The sequence below is a fragment of the Arachis hypogaea genome, chromosome 16 (assembly GCF_003086295.3).
Source record: "Arachis hypogaea cultivar Tifrunner chromosome 16, arahy.Tifrunner.gnm2.J5K5, whole genome shotgun sequence".
In the NCBI taxonomy this organism is placed as follows: Eukaryota; Viridiplantae; Streptophyta; class Magnoliopsida; order Fabales; family Fabaceae; genus Arachis; species Arachis hypogaea.
The window spans coordinates 148,117,649-148,141,028 of record NC_092051.1 but is presented as its reverse complement, the minus strand read 5'-3'; the positions used below and the strand labels follow the sequence as shown (position 1 = coordinate 148,141,028).

General features: G+C 27.8%; 3 protein-coding genes across 3 annotated transcripts; all 3 read left to right on the top strand.

Annotated features, from left to right (window-relative positions):
• The first annotated feature begins 195 nt into the window (after positions 1–195).
• On the top strand, positions 196–2,485 carry LOC112805977 (uncharacterized). Its single transcript, XM_029287711.2, has 2 exons — positions 196–1,615; positions 2,341–2,485. Exons 1-2 carry the CDS (start codon positions 436–438, stop codon positions 2,349–2,351), a joined length of 1,191 nt encoding a protein of 396 aa, XP_029143544.1. The 5' UTR covers positions 196–435; the 3' UTR covers positions 2,352–2,485.
• A 314-nt stretch (positions 2,486–2,799) lies between these two features.
• Positions 2,800–6,866, top strand: LOC112697739 (putative nucleobase-ascorbate transporter 10). The gene is made up of 14 exons (XM_029287710.2): positions 2,800–3,075; positions 3,741–3,838; positions 3,929–4,105; positions 4,217–4,317; positions 4,397–4,472; positions 4,585–4,644; positions 4,800–4,984; positions 5,236–5,332; positions 5,452–5,538; positions 5,646–5,704; positions 5,864–5,955; positions 6,049–6,126; positions 6,233–6,384; positions 6,501–6,866. The coding sequence occupies exons 1-14, from the start codon at positions 2,931–2,933 to the stop codon at positions 6,717–6,719; spliced, it is 1,626 nt and encodes a 541-aa protein (XP_029143543.1). The 5' UTR covers positions 2,800–2,930; the 3' UTR covers positions 6,720–6,866.
• Positions 6,867–21,510: 14,644 nt separating this feature from the next.
• On the top strand, positions 21,511–23,103 carry LOC112697738 (protein SOB FIVE-LIKE 5). The gene is made up of 4 exons (XM_025751050.3): positions 21,511–22,247; positions 22,374–22,448; positions 22,545–22,599; positions 22,756–23,103. Exons 1-4 carry the CDS (start codon positions 21,846–21,848, stop codon positions 22,782–22,784), a joined length of 561 nt encoding a protein of 186 aa, XP_025606835.1. The 5' UTR covers positions 21,511–21,845; the 3' UTR covers positions 22,785–23,103.
• The last annotated feature ends 277 nt before the right edge of the window (positions 23,104–23,380 follow it).

Here is a 23,380-nt window from a genome sequence, read left to right as displayed (position 1 = left end):
TAATTTATAATTTATGAATAACCTAATTCAATCTACACACTTCTATTTAAGGTTATTATTAAATAAATTTTTTAAAAGAAATATATAATAAATACATTAAATATTTTACAATTTGTATTTTTATACACATTTTCTCAAATAATAAATTTAACAATGACTTTATATATTCCAAAGGACTATGAAAATCAAGAATACAGACTAAGAGGAAACAAGTGTAATTTTAACAAACTTCTAGGGATGGGAAGAATTTATTATTTTCTTTTTAGCCCATTCCTGGAAGTTTTGCTTACAGAGGAAGGCATTCAATGTTCCTTCCTATGAGTTCCTCCTTTTCAATAGTGAGGAAGGAAAAACACGCACCCACTAATACACAAACATAATTGAAGCTTCAGATTCAACTCAACTTTTAAACCTTTTATTAAACCACACAAAAAAATGGAGGAAAAGAAGAGACATCTTTCTCTTCCTGCCAACTACGTCACTCTCGCTCAGCTGCAACAATCCTGGCTCCAACAACAAAAGCAAAAGCAACAGCAACAACAACCACCACCACATGAACAGCAACACGAAGACAAAAATGGACTTGAACAGGGAGATTCGCACCAAAGGCATGCAACAGTGTCTAGGTCTTTCGCTAGGAAACAGAATCCAGATAACCGTAATCAACAGAAAAATCGTGATGATCCAGAAGACATAGACAGAGACAGAGACGGAGACGTCAATCTAGAAGGAAAAGGTAGCATGCAATGGAAGGAGAAAGTGAAATCGAAGTCGAAACAAGCTAGGGTTGATGAAAGAGGAACAAAATTCGAAGAGAATGAAGAGAAGGAAAAAGAGGAAGTGAAACAGGGATCGCGCCAGGAATATTTTTACCAGCAACACCGTCGTGGAGCCGCTGTTAGGGTTTTCGCCAGAAAACAAAGTCACTTCAATCGGGAGAATCGCTGGAAAGTTCGCGGCTACTCGGGAACTAATGCTGAGAAACACCGCAATGAAGCTGATACAGGAATCGGAGGCACCGACGTGGAAAGTAAAGACAACGATGAACGGAAGAACAACGAGGAAGCGAAGCCAAAACCTAATGTTTATGAAAGTGGAATCAAAACCGAAGAGAAGGAGAAAGAGAAACAGGACGAGGAAGTGAAACAAGAGCAACGCCGTGGAACCTCTTCTAGGTCTTTCGCAGGAAAACACGATAGCAATGGTCGCTTCAATCGCGTGAAAATTCGTCCCCATTTTGGAACCAATGCTGAGAAACAATGCCATGACACAGGAATAGGAGACGGAGAATCGAAGATGAATGCCACAAAGCCAAGATCTCTGGTTGTGGAAAGGAAAACAGGAATGGGAGGAGAGAATGGAAAGAAACAGAGGGAGGAAGTGAGTAATGCTGAAAAGGAGAAAGCCAAAATCATCGAAAGTCAATCCAATGAAGATAAGAGTGGTGGTGGTGGTGGTTTGCGGATGGAAGAGGTTGAGCAGAGATTTAGGGGTTTAAGGTTTAGAAGAATGGGTGATGGTCTCAATTACGGTTATAGTAACAGAAACGGTTACAGAAGCGATTATGGTAATGACAATGGCTATGACAACAGGGATTTTGGAAGGGGCAAAAGAGGTGAGAAGATGGTTTGGATTAGGAAAGTTGACAATATTAATGAAACTGAAAACTAGTTTAAATGTTCTTGCTTTATTCTGTACTAGTTTAAATGTTTATTCTGTTCTTACTTTATTCTGGTGAATTATTCCACAGGATGTGATTAATTTTCAGTTTGCATATTTTAATATCCAGTTGTAATTTATAATTTTTAGTCTGAATCAGAATTTGAATTAAATTATGAACTGAAACTGTTTAGCTCTTTAAACTAAATCATTGTTTCCAAACTATAAACATAAAACACCCTTAGTTAGAACTGAGAAGAGATCTTTTTTTCATTTGCATATAATTGGCCTACTGCTATGTTAGTATTGAATTATTTAAGTGTAGTTGTTAACAAAGAGTATTAAGTGGAATTATCATGACATGAGATTGAACTGATTGGAGGTTTGGAGCTTGGAAAGTAGTACTTGTCTAATTTGCCATTATCATCGTCATTATAATAAAATAGCTGCATAATGTTGAAGTCTTTGGTAGATCTGATGCACTAAAGAAACTCATGGGTGTGGCTGCGGCTTCTTATAGTGTTTCTTTGTAGACAGCTATTTTTGAAGTTAACCTTATATAGACTGTTGGTCAATACATTGATTTCCTATGTCTTAAAATTGGGGTTTAATTTGTACACTTATTAAATTAAAGAATGAAAAATATGAACGAACAGTGTAAATAATAGTTTTTGTTTTTAGGTGGAGAATAAGGGATTAAGGGATCAATCCCTAAAGAAAACAAGAAAAAAGAAACTTTAACTAGGACCCTTATATCCCCTCAAGAAGGAGGTTTTACAAGACTCCGCAAATAGACCAAGGTTGATGGAATTTTCCAAGGTGAGGCAAGTTATGAGCAAACATACTTTACTTCTCTAAGGGTATAGTTGAAAAGGAATCAGAATCAATACTTATTAGCAAAATGAATTATTATTATGATTTTAATGGCTTTTAATTAAATATTCTTCAAAGTTTTAAAATGAAATTTAACTTTTATAATTAAATGTGAATATCATAACTTTTTTAAATATAAATATATTATATTGAAAAATAAACATTAAGCTGAAGAATTTATTAGACCGTTGTAGGTGATTAACAAGAATAATGATTTTTAATTTCCAATTTTTGTAACCGATAAAACCATCAATGTCCTTAATAATTGTAATTAAACTCATTTAACTCAACTTTTGAATAATATAGCAACTAATGTCAATCTCCTCTTGCCTACAAATAAGATCCAACTGTAATTTGCACTAAGCATTTTCTTCTATCCATATTTGTGTTCGTGGTGAATGGCTCAAAATAATGGCGGAGAAAATTGCAGCAAATGTTGCAACAAATGTTGTAAAAAGATAGTAGAAGTTCAGGTTCAGCCGCACCCAGTGAAAGATCAATTACCTGGAGTTCAATATTGCATCAACAGTCCTCCTCCATGGCGTACTTGCACTCTTCTTTATAAGTTTTTTTTTTTTTAATTTCTATTTCTCCATTGATGCTTGCTGTTTGTCATTGTTGCTATGTTCAACATTTATGTGTCAAATTCTCCTACTATGTGATTTGTAGACACAAACTTTACCACTCTTGACTTTAGCATGATTGTCATTCTAATGTTGCAGCATTTTTATAGCAACGGCGGTGAAATTTTGGCTAAAAGCTTTATTCATACATAATACATGTTTCATTTGTTCATACATAATGCATGTTCATTTATTCATACATAATACATGTTCATATCTTCTTTAATTTTTTTTTCCTAAATATTTTATGGTATACAATTTTTTTTTCTGAAAATATTAATGATAATGAGCTTAAAAAATATTTTAAGAGAAGCAAGGGTATTTTTGAACAATTAAATAATATGACAATAGAACGTGACAATAGCTTCTCCGAAGCTTTAGGAAGAAAACAAGTATAATATATTATCCAAAATAAAAGATAAAAAAAATAATCCAATACAAAGAATGTGGCATAGGCTTTGGAAAAGTGCATGGAGAAAATGCTTATAGCCAATTAGTCATAGGAAGAAAACATTATGTTCCCAATTGAATGAATTTATGTTTGCATGCATTCAAAATTTTAGCTGAAATTTGATGACAATGCAGCTGAAGCATTTTTGTTGGGGTTCCAACATTACATTTTGACTCTTGGCATGATTGTCCTGATTCCAACCATAATTGTTCCTCAAATGGGTGGAGGAGATGTAATCACTTTCTCAATCTTTCTTTGATTCATTCTTTTGTTTCTACACACTCTGAAATTTAATGATACTAAGTTCTTTGATCTAATGTAGGCTGAGAAGGTGAGGGTGATTCAGACCCTTCTCTTTGTTGCAGGGCTAAGCACCATTCTTCAATCTTTGTTTGGAACCAGATTGCCAACAGTTATTGCTGGTTCATACAGTTACATAATACCAGTCATTTCAATAGTTCAAGCTAAAAGATATGATTTATATACAGATCCTTATGAGGTTAATGTCATTTTTCTTTCTTTAGATGCTACCCATTGTGTTGATTTTGGCTTAAATGGTTGACTTTTCTTTTTTTCTCTTAAAAAAACTAAAATATTTTCTATAACTCAGAGATTCACTCAGACAATGAGAGGGATTCAAGGTGCCTTGATCTTAAGTGCATGTTTCCAGATGGTACTTGGATTTTTTGGCTTTTGGAGGAACGCTGTCAGGTAGTGAATTCGACTTTTTTGGCTCAGTGATCATCAAAAAGTGATACAAATATCATTTCTCTTTGTTGATTGTTGTCAGGTTTCTTAGTCCACTTTCTGTAGTCCCATATGTAACTTTCACTGGACTTAGTCTCTATCATCTTGGTTTCCCAATGGTAAAGAATTCCAAGTTTTCTCCCACTTTTTCATTCAATTAGTTTGTGATCTCTATCTTTTAAGTACTATTCAGCAATTTCTTTCTAAATCTTGTCCAAATGAATGTTGCAGCTTGCAAAATGTGTCGAATATGGGCTTCCAACACTAATTCTCTTGGTGTTCATCTCACAGGCAAGTTCTAAGTCTTCTCTGTTTATAAATATTCCTATTAACTATTTGTTATTTTATTGTGAAGTTTTCAAAAGGTAAATTTTGAAAATGTAAGATAGGATTTTATTATGGATATGGAGAAGTTTGAATCAGTTTACTACTTTTTTCTTCTACAGTATCTACACAGATATATTGCAACAAAGAAGCCTATACATGACCGATTCGCGGTGCTGTCCACGGTTGTGATTTCATGGCTATTTGCACAGCTTCTCACTTCATGCACTGCATATAACAACAGGCCAGAAACTACACAGACTAGCTGCCGAACTGATCGTGCCGGACTTGTGAGCGCAGCCTCATGGTAAGATTGAGTAACCTCAATTATGCTTTCACTCAAAGAAGATTTATCACTCTGCTAAAATCCATTGTTTGGATAACACAATCTTATGTTCTAAGTAAGTTGGAGATACTTATATAGATAGACATGAGATTCCATGTGTGGATTTGTTTAATCAAGTTATTATTATTACTTATTACTTAACATCAAACAGAACAAGATGTAAATTTAGTAGTGCATAAATAGTTGAAATTTAAGCTTCTTTTTTCATGCAGGGTATATTTGCCTTACCCCTTCCAATGGGGAAGTCCTACTTTCAATGCTGGAGAAGCTTTTGCTATGATGGCTGCTTCTTTTGTTTCTCTATTTGAGGTATGCACAATGCAACCATATTAGTTACTAGTTTTTGAAAATATAAACCTTGAAAATTTTAGAACGGCAAAATGCACTTTTGATTTTCCCTTTTTTGTATTTTTCTTACTCATATGCAGTCTACCGGAACATTCTATGCTTCGGCAAGATTTGGAAGCGCCACGCCGGTGCCACCATCTATTATCAGCCGTGGAGCTGGCTGGATTGTAAGATACCATGATTCATTACAATTTGCCATTCTTTCTTGGCCCATATTATAAATGAAACATATGATAAAAGTTAAAATTTTTATGTGATTCTATTGTGATTTTAGGGAGTAGCTACAATGCTGAATAGCATGTTTGGTTCTGTCACTGGAAGTACAGCATCAGTGTAAGTCTTTTAATCAAATTATAAGAGTCTTGTATCTCAATAAATCAAGGAACTTATGAATCTTACTATTAAAAGAGATCTTACTCTTGTGAATGTTTTAATGGAACTCTAGACTATTATCAAGTTTTTCCTTATTTTTATGCATTGCATCATTTTCAGGGAGAATGCTGGTTTGTTAGCATTAACAAGAGTTGGAAGCCGAAGAGTCATTCAAATATCAGCAGGCTTTATGATTTTATTCTCTGTATTTGGTAATATTGAATCAATAAAACTTGTTACATTCTAGAACTTCACCATGTTGAGATTCATGAACTAATGGTATACTATATGTTAAATAATTCCAGGGAAATTCGGCGCGCTTTTCGCCTCTATACCTTTGCCAATCTTCGCAGCCTTATACTGCGTGGTCTTCGGCTATGTCTGTAAGATTCTCTTATTCAATTCTTACCTAGTCTTAAGTTTCTGTCTCATTCTCTGCATGTTAGAGCTCTAAACAATTTTGGTTTGTAATTTTGTGATAATATGTAGCTTCTTCTGGCCTTGGATTTCTCCAATTCTGTAACCTCAACAGTTTCAGAACCTTGTTTATTTTGGGATTCACATTCTTCATTGGCTTCTCAATTCCACAATATTTCTCAGAGTATTATCATGTGAAGCATGGATCAGCTGGTGCAAGATGGGTGAGATAACTTGACCAAAAAGCAATCAAAATTTTATTTTGTTAGGACCTTAGTATATAACATATAAAATTGGTAACAAAAAATAAAATTTTTAACATATACATTTATTTTGGCAGTTCAATGACATTGTGACAGTCATGTTCATGTCACATACAATGGTTGCTGCCTTGGTTGCATTCATTCTGGACATCACACTGTTGCGCGAAAACGACGATGATCGAAAAGACAGTGGAATGCAATGGTGGGAGAGGTTCACCATGTATAACAAAGATGTTAGGAACAATGAATTCTATTCTTTACCATGCAGGCTTGATGAATTATTTCCAGCACTTTGAAAATGCAGTGTGTTCTGTTCTGTTTTTTGAGAAAGGTTTCTTGTATTAGTTTCTCTCATTACATGGTTTCATTGAACTTTTTAGGGAACTTGAATTGATAGTGCCATTTTTCTTAATGTTAGCACATTATAATAAAACATATTTTTACATGGGCAATCTTTTTCATGCTTATACACAAAGCAATGACAAGGATGAAGATATTGGTGTTTAATTATTGTATCATATCTGTCTGTTCTTGTTTGGGATCATTAGGGTAGCAAAATTGAATGCAACATGCGATTTTAATGCTCACTACTTCTCTTATTATTTTTTTTAATTTCTGTAAATGCTTATATGAATAGGACAAAAAAAATGTCTTTATTGTGCAAACATTTATACTATATGAATTGGAACAACCAACAACTCTTTAATTTTATAATATGTACATGCCTTAATGTATTAAAGAGTGGTCATTCATCCCAATTATTTAATTTCTTTTATTGTTTTCTAAAGAAAAGAAAAGAAAAGAAAAGAAGGGTAACTAAGTTTTAGTTGAAGTCTAATGTATTATAACATAGTTATCAGAACTGGATTAGACCGGCCAGTTCGATTAGAAAATTGGTAAACTGATGGTCTGGCCGGTTTGGTTGGTAGATTAGATTGGATATACATTCGAACCGATTAACGGTGGTCAAATTCGTTGAAAATCGGCTGGTTCGTGTGTCAGATCAAGCTAAACCCGCCGCAGTCCACGGTGCACCTGCGGAACGCCGGATCATCGATTGCGCGTAACTAGAACCTCCCCGTTGCCACTATGGCAAACTTGTTTCTTACTAATAGATATGACAAAATATAAATATATAACAAAACGTAATGATTTTTTATTTTTTTATTTTTTTAAGTATGGATTTACATAGATAGCAAATAAGTAACAACACATAGTATACAAATATATTGATATATTGATATTAATTATGTTATTTTTTATTTTTTATTTATTTAAATTAAAAAAATATTTTGTACTAGTAACTAATTTATTATCTCTTCTTGCATTATAAATTATATCTAAAAATTGATATTTAATTGTTATTAATATAATTTAAAAAATATGCATTTAACTTTTAATTTTAATTTTATTTTTATATATTTTTATTTAATTATAACCGAATCAACCGAGTAAATCAGTGACCCATCGATTAAACCAGTAACTCACTGACCCATTCGTATGACCAGGTCAATTACCGATTCGATTCTAATAACTATTCTATACAACTATTATTCAGATTGATTGATGGTAATTTTGACTGCCTTAATATTAGGCTTGAAGATTTTTAGGGTGACATGTGAAGTCTTCGGCTATGAATATTGAATGCTTAATGAGTCTCTATGGGGCCATGTTTGGTCATCGATATGAAATATAAATAAAAAAATAGAGAGAGAACAAATTTGGTATAAATTTTGATACATGGTATATTTTATTAAATATATTACAAAAGTTAAATTAAAATATATTTTTTATATATTTAATTGATTGATTGGATTTAAACAATTTAATTAGTGATGCATCAATTGAATCAATAATTTAATATTTTGTCCGATTTGATTATTAAATTGAATTCAATTACTACGTCCACTAATATCTCTGCTACTACCCACCCTCTACCAGATACCCTGATCTCTAGCACCTTATTTTCTTCATAAGTCTAGGATGGATTCATTCCTGTCCTGGCTATGATGTTAACCTTATTGTCACTTGTATTTAAATATTACATGCCTCTAGGAGCATAACAAAAGTACAACCAAAGTACATGCCTCTAAATTATTACACAATTACAGAAATGATTAATTCTACTAGTTTAAATATGTTTAGTTACAGCCAATATGAGATTAGTTAAGATGGTATATCAACCATCTTACACATTGAAAATTTTTTTAGGGTCAAATTCTAAAATAACAGAAAACATCTATGCAAAATTTCCATTTTTTATTGTATAGAAATATAGATGAGAACTTTTTATAGTTAATGCTAGAGTAATAGGTTAATCTCAACTAGGGAGGGATCTATTTAATATGGTGTAGGGGCAAGTGCCCCTACTAATATTGTTAAAAAGTGTTAAAAAATATATATCAATTAATCAATGTATATATATTCTCTCATTATAAAATTATATTTAACTTCATATTAAAATAAAAATTATGCTAAATTTTTGTGTCAAAATTTTTATTTTAATAAATTTAATCTCGTACAATAATAAAAATCTTTTTATTCAATTTTATCTAAAATACAATATATATATATATATATATATATATATATATATTAAATCAACTTAACAAAAATAGAACATTGTGATACTATTCAATTAAGAAATTTATATAGTTAAAATTATATTCTTGAACTTTTCTACTCAACTTTAATATGTATTGGTAAATTAATTTTTTTTGTATTGTATTTATAGTTTGATAATTAAAAATGCTATTTATACACTAAAATTAACTACTAAAATCAGTCACTATGTATAAATATATATGTTGTTTAGCTTATTTTCAATGTATATTTTGTATTTTAACATATATTTTATACTAGTAATTGATTTTAGTGTTTGATTTTAAACTTAATTTGGTAAAGCTTTTACTTTTCAAAAGTAACTTATAAAGGTTAATTTTTAAAAGATAATTTTTTAAAATTTATAAAATCTATGTTTAGTAAATTAAATAAAAAATAACTTTCAATAAGCACAAAAAATAACAAGTGTATTTGGTAAATAGTTTTTAAAATTTAAAAATGCTGTAATAGATATTAATAAAAGAATTAAATTTAAAAATAAATTAATGTATGAAATCATATTAAACCTTTTAATTTTAATAAGTACAATCTATTTTTGATAAGTTCTACCTTAAATATTTTTAAAATCATTTATGTCTTTTAAAAACTACAAATACAACTACATGTCCTTCTGATATACCAAACATAAAATAAAAAACTTGTGAGTTGTGACATTTTCAAAAAAATTTACCAAACTAAATTTATTAAGTATATATGCAGCATAGTTGTTTGATAATTAATTCCAAACATAAATTGAATTAAGAGTCATTTAAAAAATAGTTGAGAAAAAACACATTAATTATAAAATATTTATTTTTATAATATTTTATTATTTATTTTACAGTAAACATAAAAATAAATATTTAGTTTCAAAAAGAAAAGTTTGTTTTCTTAACAAAAAATAGTTATTAGAAAAGACATCTAATTGAAAGTTTTAATTTAATATAGGAATTTAATTACAAATTTTTAAATTATAAGTATCTAATTACAATATTACCAGTGAAACTATAAAAATTTATAGAGTAATTAAATTTAAACTATATAATTAAGATAGGAAGGATTTAGTGTATAATTTTTTTTTAAAAATACTCTTTATCATATATAATTTATAAAAAACATGTTTTGATATTTTGATATTCGAATAAAACTTCTTGGTTAGGAGATATTCTCTTTACTATCTTAATTGGTTTCACATTTATTATTATTATATGTATGTAAGTTATAAAAAAGTGAATTAATAGTCATATTAATATTTATTAATATATAAATATTGATAATAAATAAATAAATAAATAATTAATTATTTAATATTTAATATTTTTATATTATTTAATTCAACACATTTTGATATGTTTATATTTTTTATTATTGTCAAGTGTTAAATATTTATCTCCATGACTTAATAATATATTTCTAGATTTGTCATTAATCTCAACAATTAATTAGTGTAAAATTGATAGTATTTATAAAACATAAATATATCTTAAATAAAATTAATGGGACTTTTGTCTCATTATATACCTAAAACTACCCCGGTTAAACATGTTATATAAAAATACATTCAAATATAAAATTTAAATTCATGTATAAGAGGAATACATGTTTAAATAACAGCTGAAGAATGGAAAAATAAAAAAAGATATATTTTAATATGTCTATATTACAACGATTATGATATCTTAAAATACATTATTAAAATTAAAGTAATATTTTTATTATTTAATAATATTTTTAAGAAAATATTAAAAATATAGTTTCAATTTTAACATACTTAAATAATTAACTACAGTAAGCATAGAGATATTAGGAGAATTTTTTATTTTTAGTATTGGAGTGGTAGTAATGTTTTTTTAAAATGTGGATTGCTGAGGTATTATACTCAAATGTGGAATCGTTTAATTAGAGAAGTAGAAATCAGACTGTTTGATTTATTAGAGGTACAGAAATCGAACTGTCTAATTTATGTTAAAAAAAATTTAAAAATTTGAAGTACAGAAATCGGATCCTCTGATTTGTGTACTTTTCACAATCTTAAAAAACACCAAAAATTATAATGTTAAAGTATATCACTACTTTTACTTTCATAACAAAAAAAAATTAGCCGACACTAGGATTCAGCAAAATAAAATTATGTTCATTTAAAATATCTCACGGGTATCAAGTATGAGTAGTAATAATGATTGGAAATGGTTGAATTTGTATAAAAAAATTAAAGTTTAAGATAGAAATAAATGTGAGACACAAAATGAATTTGTTGGGGGCCGTACAAGAGAATAGAAGTACGGAAAATAGAAAAGAAAAAGTGGTAAGAATGGATCCAAAGGAGGAGAAATATTGGGAAGAATGGTGGGAGGAGGAGAAAGAAAGAAACAAGTAGTGATGATGGGAGAGGTAGGTGTCTCATCAGCGTATCATAACTGGGGAATACCATTCAGATACGCTCACATGCTTCTTTCTCTCTCTGTGACTCTGAGGGATTATTGGGATTTTTATTTTGTTTCTGTTCAAAACAGCATCTTCCAAGAACCTAATAATAATGATAGTAAGAATAAGGCATGTATGTATGTATGTATGATTCCGGAAAACATGGTGAGTGGTAGCGGGATCGCCGCTTTCTCATACGATCAGCATGCATATGCATTGCTACCTCCTATTTCTCTTTTGGCTTTCTCTCTCGTCCACACTCTTTGTTCTCACAGCTGGCCTTTTGTCCAACCATGCCCACTGCAAAAATCAATTTTCTTTCTCTCTTATCAGACTCCTTAACAATAATTTGTAAATTTTTTTAATTATTCTAAGAATTTAATTTTAATATATATCATCAAATTATATTCATCTATTATTTTATTTATAATTTAGACTAACAATTATATTTATACCATAACAATTTTGATTTTTTTTTTTTAAATTTGGTAGAGTTCAATATAATTTTCATCCTTAAGAAATCAAATTTTTTGTGTTGTTTTGATTTGGTTACTACTAGAATTTTTAGATTACTGTAGATTTTTAATGACGATTTGTTTTAGTTTAGTAATGGATATTGATATTAGTGATAAAATAGTGACGGATAAAATTTGTCACTAAAAATGACCATCAAATCTCAAAATTTATCATTAATTTGTGACAAAAAAAAATAACAATAAATCTAATTCATTTGCAACGAATAAATAAATAATATTTTTCAACTAAAAATAGATTCTTTCCGTTGGTAATAATTCTTTAATAAAATAATCAGTTTTGCGACGGATAAAATCCGTTGGTAATGACCACCAAAGAAATCCATTTTTTTTTTCTTTTTACAGAAATTTGATCCACTGCATTGAATATAAACAACAGTAATCAAAACCTGTTTATCAAGTGGGTGCTACATAATATATAGTTTAACATTATTCCTAAGTACCTATGAATTTAAGTAATTACTTTAATTTAGAAATTTAAACGATTTAATTAATTTTTTAATTTATAAAACTAAATTATAATTTTAATTATTTAAATTAAGTTCTCTAAAATTTTTCAGTAATCCAAAAAATTATTATAGTAGAGAGTAAAATTTTGGCATTTAAGTTTTCACATGAATATTTAACCTATCACATCAATATTTTAAATTTTGATCAATCCAAAATACGTATATATATTTTAAAATAACTAAAATTTTGTTTAAACCAAAATTATTTAATATAACCTAAACAAATAAAAGAGAATTATGAATTTTTCTAAACTTGAAGAAAAATAAGTGTAATTCATCTTGTTTTATGATGTTATTATATGCATGCATGTGGGTTACTGCTCAAGTCTTGTATCAACTTCATTGGGGACTACTTACTACCTGTCTTGTAAGTTGTAACAAGTGGGTGTAGTTGCATCCTAATACTAAAAGGCCATGTTTAATTATATTGTCATGTCTTAGTCTAGTAGTATCTTCATTGGGACTGGCATTTTGTGTTACACATTAAAAGGGACATATAAGTTTTTTTCCTGTAAAACATTGTATATATCATTTTTGTTGATGTGGTTGCAATATTAAAAATGATCTATTTTATATATATATATATATATATATATATATATATATATATATATATATATATATATATATATATGCATGCCAAATTTTGAAAAACTTTTCTTTTAAAAAAGTAGATATTATACACTGGAATTATCTTATTAAATTTTACTTTATGTTAATATGATAAAATTATATGAAATTTCTTGCTGTTGATCATATGTTCGCATGCATATATTATATTATCAAAAAATATATGAAATTAATACATATATTAAAAATATATTATATTATAAAAAAATATATATGAAATTATACATATATCAAAAAATATATGAAATTATACATGTATTATCTTATTAAATTTTACTTTATGTTAATATGATAAAATTATATGAAATTTAATTTCTTGCTGTTGATCATATGTTCGCATGCATATATTATAAAATTATATGAAAAATTCATATTGATTATGTTCGTCCTTTTTTTTATCAAATTTATCTTCATTTACATTAAAATTGAAATCTTTATTTATTTTTTATAAGAAATGAAATCTCTTTTAACATTTTTCGCACTACTAACATATCACACCCAGTCTTTTAAGTTTTAACATAATACATCAAGTAATCTTATCGCTTTATCCCTTGAGATGATGATAGATGAAGTAACTTAATTGACTAACTTCCGAATTCGCAAGCCTTGCATTTTGCTGAGGAATAAGTATATATTTCATGGGCAACAATTAAAATTCTAAAACATAAACTTTTGTGAATACTCAAAGTTGTTTTAGGAAAATGATGAAAAACTAAATTAATTCGATCATAGGCAAAATTTGGTAAATTTTAAGCTAGAAAATCAGTTATTATAAGCATACGTAATATTTTAAAACTTATAAGTAGAAGTTGATTATAATATTATATTGAAACGGTAATAACAATTGTATCAAATTGACCATAAATATCAAATACGGAGTTAACTACTAATTTGGTATCGAAAAATTCAACCAATGATAAAAAAAAAATCCCTAAAATATATTCTCAACAAAATAATTTTTAAATAATTTAAAAATATAATAAAAAGAATAAATAATATTATATTTTTTGTATTTATATTTAGCAAATGACTTATTATTATTTGATCTAAATTTTTTTTACAACATTTGAATAAATATTTAAAAGATACACAAAAATATTTAAAACAAAATTTGTTTTCTAAATTTTTTCATTTAAAAAAATGTGGTCATTCACAATATTTTTTTAATTTTATTTGATAAAAAATTATTAAATTTTAAGGATAAAAATATATTTTTTTAATAATAATTACAAATATGTGCATCAAAATTTGATATCTAAAGACGTTGTTTAGAATATGTATTAATATCCAATTCTTTTTGTCAAATTTTTAATCTTTCGACAATTTATATGTCGTTAGCATTTTTAGAGTTCTTTTTGTCAACAATATAAATTTTTGAATATCATTTTGGTAATTTACCCTACTATTTAAGAAAAAAAAAAGACTTTATACCTTATCTTAGTAATTCATCATAGAATTTTATTTTTCATACAATAGGTTGTGTTTGGTTTTGAGAATATAATAAGATAAGACACTGAAATAAGACACAAAAAATAGAGACATAAAAATTAGTATTTTTATATTTTGTTTGGTGATAAACTAGAACAAATTATAAAAGTTCAATTTATTCTCAATTTTTTTCATTCAAAAAGAAATTAACAAGAATAATAAAAGAAAAAATAAAAAATAAATTGTGTTTTTTGTGTTTATATGTCTTTTTTATTAGGATGAACACAAAATACACTAATTCAGTGTCTCTAGATATAATGTCTAGTCTATGTCTCATCTACCAATAAATATAATTTTGTGTCTTTGTGTTCCTATCTCAGTATTTGGTGCCTGTAAACAAACGCAGCCATATATACCAATAAGGAGAGAACCAACTTGAGTTGGTTAAGAGTGATTTCACTCGTCTACTTATTAAATAAATGTTGACGACTCGAATTCCATCTTATGTATGTAGTAATTCATTGACTAATGACAAACTTTTAAACAAAACTCAAATTCACGACAAATTAATCCTTAATTTGTTTAGTAGAAATACCACAAGACAAAAAAAAATACAAATAAAAGAGATTATTTGGGTACCCGTCTCTCTTATTGGTTTCTGTTCTACTGTCCCAAAATAATGTGTTACATGAGAAGACCTTAATATATTAATGACTGAAAGCTATATATGCTATGCATTATAGTGAAATGACAACTTAGTAAAGCAGCAATAATGCAAAAATAATTGTCAGGGAAAGTCTCCTAATCATGACAAGATTAAAAGGAATAATAATTTCACATCACTATTAAAATTGGAGTAAGTGGTGATTACTAATTATCACTCAAGGACAGGTAATTTCCTTAATTAAAAGAAAAGACAATTCAGACTTACCTTTCTAGATGTTAAATACTAAATAGTACGATAATGATAACGTTAAAAGAAGTTAAATAACAAATTATAATTCTGCACATTTTATAAATGCTTTTAAATTATTTGTCTCAATAGGTTGGTCTCTGAAATCATGGACCAGACAAAAAAAGCACGTGCAAATTTCACTGCTCTAGGTTTTGGTGGCATTATTATCATTATTATTATTATTATTGTTTCACCATGGTCACTGTGAAGCTTCAGAGATATGTCATTTGTAGCTTCAGAATTTGAGATTGACTTAACACTCTTTGTTTCAGGGAAAAAAAAAAAAGATCCAAGAACAAAGTGTAGTGTGAGTTTTCAATTATGTCTCTCTTCACACTATTTCAATGTAATAGGTATTTAATTCTTTCTGTACACATTTCTGAACATTAGATTCTCATGATTCACATATAATGTATTTTTCTCATTAATTAAATAAATAAATTAATAATTGAAGATATATATATATATATATATATATATATATATATATATATATATATATATATATATATATATATATATATATCTACAATCCTAGTATCCTACACTTAGTTTTTCTTAAAGCCATGTTTACATTAAATGTTGTCATGTACAATTCATTTTCATCCTCCATCAGCATACCCCCTAATATGTCCCTTATCTTCTAGATAGGTAGAAAACTGAAGCATAAAGATTTGACTTTAACCAATGTGACATGGACTTGATTATTTGTCCTGGGTGTGAAAGTGAAAGAAAGTTGATGGTATAGGATAGGATATATATCCATATATATAAAGCTAAGTGCCAAAAATAAATATATATTTGTATGTTATTGTTAGAATATAATTAAAATTAATTAGGATAAATTAATATTATTTAGTATATCTGAATATTTATTATAGGAGATTACGTTTTTATTATTACGATTTTCTTAGTACTTATAAATATCTTTTTATATTGTATTATTCTACACAACTTGAATAGACAACTCGAATACACTCAATAATATACCATTCTTTCTCTAGTTTAGTCTCTCGTTTTTAACAGTTATTAAAATATATATATATATACCAAAGAAAATACAGTATTTAAAACTACTAAATTTTGTATTATTTTTATATAATTTTAAGATATTAAACATAAATAAAATAATTAATTATGAATATTTAGAATTTAATTTTGGAAGAATGAAGTATTTTTCGTCGGTGGTTAGGCACTGTATGGTATAAGCAATGTTTGACCTTGGTTGCCATGAAAAGGGGACCATAGTAGGAATGCTCTTGTGCCATACTTATACAGTGCTACTCTCTTTAACTCTTAGCATATAATAACAAATGAAAAAGGGTCTAAGGGCTAAGGTGATAGTATCCCAATTCTTATATATATATATCTGTTTCATTAGTGTCTTTTTCTTTCTTTTCAATTGGTGAATAGAAGAAACTGTTGAAGTAATTAACATATGTGTCATGACCCATGATTTGAACTGCTCATCTACATGCATGGGCTTCACACATAGCTTGTGTCTTTATTTCTTTCCTCTCATCCTATACCATTAATTAATTCTTGTACTGTTGTTTTCAAATTAAACATAAAGTGAGCCTTTTCTTAAATAAGTAGGTTTTTTATAACCCATCTTTGAATTTTTTTATTAGGTAGTAATAAATATTACACTTTTTTGTTAATTAAATAAATATTATATTTTATATCAATAATTTAAAGTTACAATTTAAAATTTAAGATTTAAGATTTATTGTGTTTTATAATTTATTTCTCCTTAAATTTTTTATTTATATTTAATAATAAATTAATTTTCATTATTGAACACTAAACTCCTTATTTTTTTTTTTGAAATACATTACCATTTTCATTATATAATAATTGACTTAAATTTGGAGGGTTGAGCAATTAATCGTCTTAAAAGAAATTTAATAAAAAGATATAACCTATATTCTTGAGTTAGTTATATGAATGAACATGTAATTATATACTAGTGTATCAATAGATACTATTATACTAATGTATTTATTGATTTACTTTTTTATTTATTAAATATGTGCAAAAATAATAAAAATTGAACTAGTTGAGATCACAAATGATTTATAATTTAACTAAAACATTTTGGATTCAAAATTTTGGAGAAAATCTTTTTTATTAATTATATATAACGAAAGTATTTTAGAAAAAAATTGGACACCAATCCTCTTCGTATTCATATTGTATATACTAATGTATTATGATTATGTTATGTATACACTAAAATCAGTTATTAAAGTTGGCCATCAATATAAAATACATAATGGAATATAAATACACATTGAAAATAAATTAAACTACATATATTTATATACAAATACATTGGTAACTGATTTTAGTGTAGAAATAACATTTTTGGATGTATTAATTAATAGACACTAATGTTCTTGTTGATTCACTTTTATATATTAAATATGTGCTAAAATAATAAAAAGAGAATCAAGTGAGATATAGTGAGTTATTTTTAAATTAGTTAACAAGTCTTGGGTTTAATTTATGAAAATAATAACAAAATAATTTTTTATAAATTATATATAATAAAAAGTATTTTAAAAAAGAAAGTTGTACACCAATTCTTATATATATGAAGTTGTATTTCTACTAATGATTTAAATGTACTATGACCTATTTATGATTGGAAAAAGAACATGACATGCACCAATCTAAAATCGGTGGGTTATTAGGATTATTTAGGATAAGAAGTTTTTTGTTCCCATATGATGAACCATGGAAGGCTAAGTTCCATGATAGATTGATTTCCATAATAGAATAGAATTATTGATTATTATTTAATATGATTTAGGCTTTAGAGAGTTCTACAGGTAGAAATGATTGAGATTGATAACCCAAGTGCTTAACAGAGCAGTAAGCATCAAACATATGCAAATGGACACATTCTATTAAAATGGGCGGGACCAATTGGAGTCAGACCAGAATCATATTGTGGCCCTATGATCTATACATAAAGTCACATTTCATTGTCAATTGACACTACCCAATAACCCTAAATTATTGTATATTAAAAAAAGTAAAGCATATTAAATAGTTTGATTTGTATTAATTAATTAATTTACAAACAATTCAAGAATTTATTTATTGCCATTTTGGTTTGAAAATATTTAGAAGTAATCGACTCTTCGAATGCCAGCTGTAAAGTCGACTCTTGAAATTTAATCTCCGACTCAAAAAAAATAAAGAAAGTATTTAATTGGAAAAAAAGAATTAAAATAATAATAATAAGAGGAAGTAATGAATAGAGGTTGGGTTCATTATTGATTGAGTGACTTGTTGAAATGAGAGTAGGGTCAAGTGACCAGCAATTAACTCAACACTTTCTAAATAGTAAATAGGCATGAAACCAATCTAGGAATGGAAGATTTAATGGCATTACCATGTTTACCATGTCAAGTGTGATGGAATTGTTTTTACTGTTCAATAGGTTCAATGCATTGATATTGGCATAGTACAAAATAAATATATATATAATATGGCCCTAGAGATAGATACCAGATTTCAAGCCTAATGTCACTACAATTTTCACAGGTACATATTCACAGATATAGAAAGGAAGGGCAATGCTTCCAAGATTAATGGGGCCATAGTACTGTATGGATTTTGCTACCATTTGGCTTAGATAAGTTTTTTGTCACCAGGGAGAGTATTGAACTTATGTGGCATTTCTGAAAATCTTATATGTCTTCTAGTCATGTGTTCATGCTGTATCTTTTGTACTATGTTCTTTCTCTCTAAATGCTTTTCACTGCTGCATCTAACTTTCAATATATCAATTGCAAATTATGAATTAATTCTTTCTCATTCAAATCTTCTTTTAAACACTTTTTAATTTAGACGCAGGAGAAAAAATGGTGTAGGACGCAATTATGAAGTCTATAAGTATTTTACACAATTGTGGTTCGATTTTTGGGTATACAAATCGAATCCTCCGATTTGTATTTAAAAAATTAAAAAAAAATTGACACAAATCGAATTATCCGATTAGTAAGCTTAATTTTTTTTATAAAAAAATCGGATAAAAAAAAATTGTCCCACATCCATGTCTAGCATCTACATTCTCCACGACAACACACAACACACATAAGCTTCTCATGTCCAAAAGAATGAGCCTCTTTTAAACTCCAAAAAAAAGTAATAATTATTTACATTATTTTGTTACTAATAAAAGATTATAATTTCCTTTGTATCCTTTGGTTCTAAGTTCTCTCTTCTCACCAACCATTTTGCATATGAATTTAAAGGGAAGTGAAATGAAAAATAAGAAGCAGGAAGAAACTACTGAAGGAAAATAAAGGAGCAGTCTTTTCACCGCAATACAGTTGCTTCTTATTCGCATAACATTTTGAAATCTTGGCCTCACCACTGCTTTCTTTCAATATAACGTGCCTTTGTCTACCTCAATTAGGACACTTTGCATTTATAATACAAACACTTTTTAGTACTCAAAATACATAGTAATTTTATTTGTTTCTAATCAAAATCAACTATTGTAATTAAATAAAACAATCACTTTATTAATTGGTGTAACCAACATTTTTGTGGATTGCTTTTTGACCCCCAATTTCAACTTTAAAAAAGGAGAAGAAATTTCCAAATTAGAAAAGCTTTTGAGCCTTTTTTGTTTAAAACTAAGTGGTAAACACTGATTTGTGATAGAGCTGTTAATTAAGCACAATTTTAAAGAATTTATAATACTCAATTCATTCACAACTTAAAGAACCTTGTTTTGTTGGTGGTTGCAAAACAGACATAAATGTATGAAGAGAGAGGGAGGGGAAATAAAAGGTGAGATATTTGTAACATTTATCTTATTGTACTTTTTTTGGAATTTAGTATCATTTTATTATTATAAGATAAATCTGTACCACAATCTAAATTGAGTCATGTTTAATCTTCTTGCAATAATAAATTTAGATACATATACAAAAAATTGGAATCTAGTATTAGTTTATTATTATAAGATAAATTTGAAGGATAATTTGAATAGAGTCACATTCTATCTTTATCTTGAGAGAATAAATTTTAAATAAATATATAAAAAATAAACTAGGTAACAAAAAAAAAAAAGCAAAAACCATATGAGAAGGGAGCATACAGCATTTATTGTGAGGTCAACTATCAAAACCCCCTATAACCATTAATAGAAACAAAAGGGCTAATCATTAAAGCATCATTAGTTGTGAATTGGCCAAATTAAGATTAACTTTTGTCCTGAAAGGACAGCACTATCCTCCTATGAGAGGAGCATGGTAATGCAATGCTGCCATAATGGAAAAATAACTCCATATATATATTTCAAAATTCATTTATTATAAAATACATTATAAGTATCACTAAAATTCAAAGTCACACTTCATTGCATAGTAACAAAACAAAGTATCATTTTTTTACAAAACTAAAATTTCATTCATTAAAAATATCAAACTACACTTTTAAATTACAAAAATATATTATATCCAAATCTTAAAAAAAAATATCTCTATCAAAGTTTGTTAACGGTTTAATTACTCTATTGGTCTCTATAGTTTCGCAAAATTTTCAATTAGGTTCTTATACTTTTTTTCCTTTTAATTGGGTCTCTGTACTAAATTTTTTTTCAATTGAGTCTTTATACTTTTTTTTTTATTTGATTCTCTGCACTAATTTTGTTTTTAGTTGGATCCCTATACAATTAAGCTAATTACTACTAAGAGAGACTTAATTAAAAAAATTAGGGTAAAGACCTAATTAAAAAAAATATAAAAATCTAATTGAAAATTTTGTAAAATTATAAAGATCAACAGAATAATTAAATTTTTAAAAATTTATAACTAATAAATAGATATTTATATATACTAAGCAAAAATCAAGTTTTTAATACTTATTTAAATAGACGAGTAAATTAATCGGATGAATCCTCTAATTCTGAGCTATTGCATCTCCCCTTATCTCTCTCACTCCCTCTTTGCTAGAAGACACTGCCGTACACATACACACACGCACATAAGGCCAACTGGCATATTGATTCATTCACATAAAGATAAAATAAGAAGGTGAAAGGATTGTGCTAAAGGACACATAATAGTTTAGAATTATAGTGCATTTTTTATTATTATTTTTTTCTCACTCTCTCTCTCTCTCCTTTTTGTTTGTTAATGAATTATTAGTCTTTCTTTTTCTTTTTCTTTTTCTCCTCTTCTTATACCTATGATGAGAGTAAGAGAGTGTGGAAAACAGCTACCCTTTAGGATCTTATACAAGTTCCTTTGATCACAGAATCTATATATATAAGAGCATCAAATTAGTTCTTTCTTATTAGAAAGAGAAAAAAAAAAGATGGATATATCAGCTTCACAATACAATAGTGCTAGTGAATCAGGTTGGACACATTATTTGGACCAATCTTCTTCACTTGTTTCTGAGAGTTATTTCCAAAGAATAGATGAATTTGAAGGGAAAGGAGCAGGAAGAATAATGGAAGAGGAGGAGTTTGAAGAAGATTTGTCAATGGTTTCTGATGCTTCATCAGGTCCTCCACATTATGATAATGCATCATCATGGTATTGTGAGAATAATTGGTATGCTAATAACAATAATAATACCAAAGAATCACAGAAGAAGAAGAAGAAGATGATGGTCAAAGAATTTGGAAGAAGTCAACAACAACAACAACAATCTTCATATCTTGATGACACTGCTAGCTCACCAATCTTCAACTTTCCAAAGGAGAGTCACAAGGTTAATAAATTCATTAATTTCACATGACATAATAATAATATTAATACTAATTAACATGATTTTCATATAGCTTAATTTCTTGTTAGTAATTTATTAATTAAATGAATTCTTTTGTTTATTGAACAGAAGAGTTTCTCAGGGAATGGAGCAGTGGAAGATGCATTGGATTTTTCTCAGTGTTTATCAGTAACAAGAATAAAGGTATATAATATATAGTTTAGTTTGTGGTTGATTAAATTGTTTCAGTTATGATCAATACTTTATGAATATCAATTATTTGCACATTTTGTTATACAGAGAAAGCCTAAATTCCAGAACCTATTCAGAGGAAAACAAGCTTCAGAGGAACAAGGTAATGAATCATGATCCATTCTCTTCAAATTACTCCCTCTGATTCAAAATAACTGTTAATTTAAACAAACTCATACATTGAAAAAACAATGTATCAGATGTTTAAATACATTGATTTTTTTAAAATATATTAAACCTTTTTTTTTCTCCTCATTAGGTGGTTTTGATGAAGAAGGAAGAAAATGAAATGAAAATCATTTTGCTGTGGCTGCTGTCACTTCTGCTGCATTGCTATGGAAAGAGAGACCAAAAGGGGGATATTGTCAAAAAAGAAAGAAAGAAAAAAATATTCAAATTTCAATGTCTGTTTAAAGGGGAAAAAAATTCCTTTAATTTCCTCCTTTTATTTAATTTTTTTCTTCTTTTTTCAACATGTTAACAAGGAAAAAGCAACCTTGGTTGTAGCTTTCACTCTTTTATTTGAATATGCTTCTGTACTACACTGCCAATGCAGTTGGGGAACAACCTAAGAGAATATAAGAAACTGGGTAAGGTTTCTGTCTTCCATTTTTTTTTTTTTAAATTTCTTTCTTCTTTTTTGTTGTTGTCATCAGTGGCAAGCATGATGCAAAAACTTTGCATATGCTAAGTTTTATTACAAGTTCACACAACATTGCCAATTAATTCAAATAAAAGAAAAGAAAATTGTGTTTAAAATCATGTAGAATCTTTATGTCATGAATCAGAGTGACAAGCATGATGCATCTCTGGGACCTCCCAAATGTGTTCAGTAAAAAAATGTGATACCAATCAGAAACTCTTCTAAGATTGGTGCTCAACCT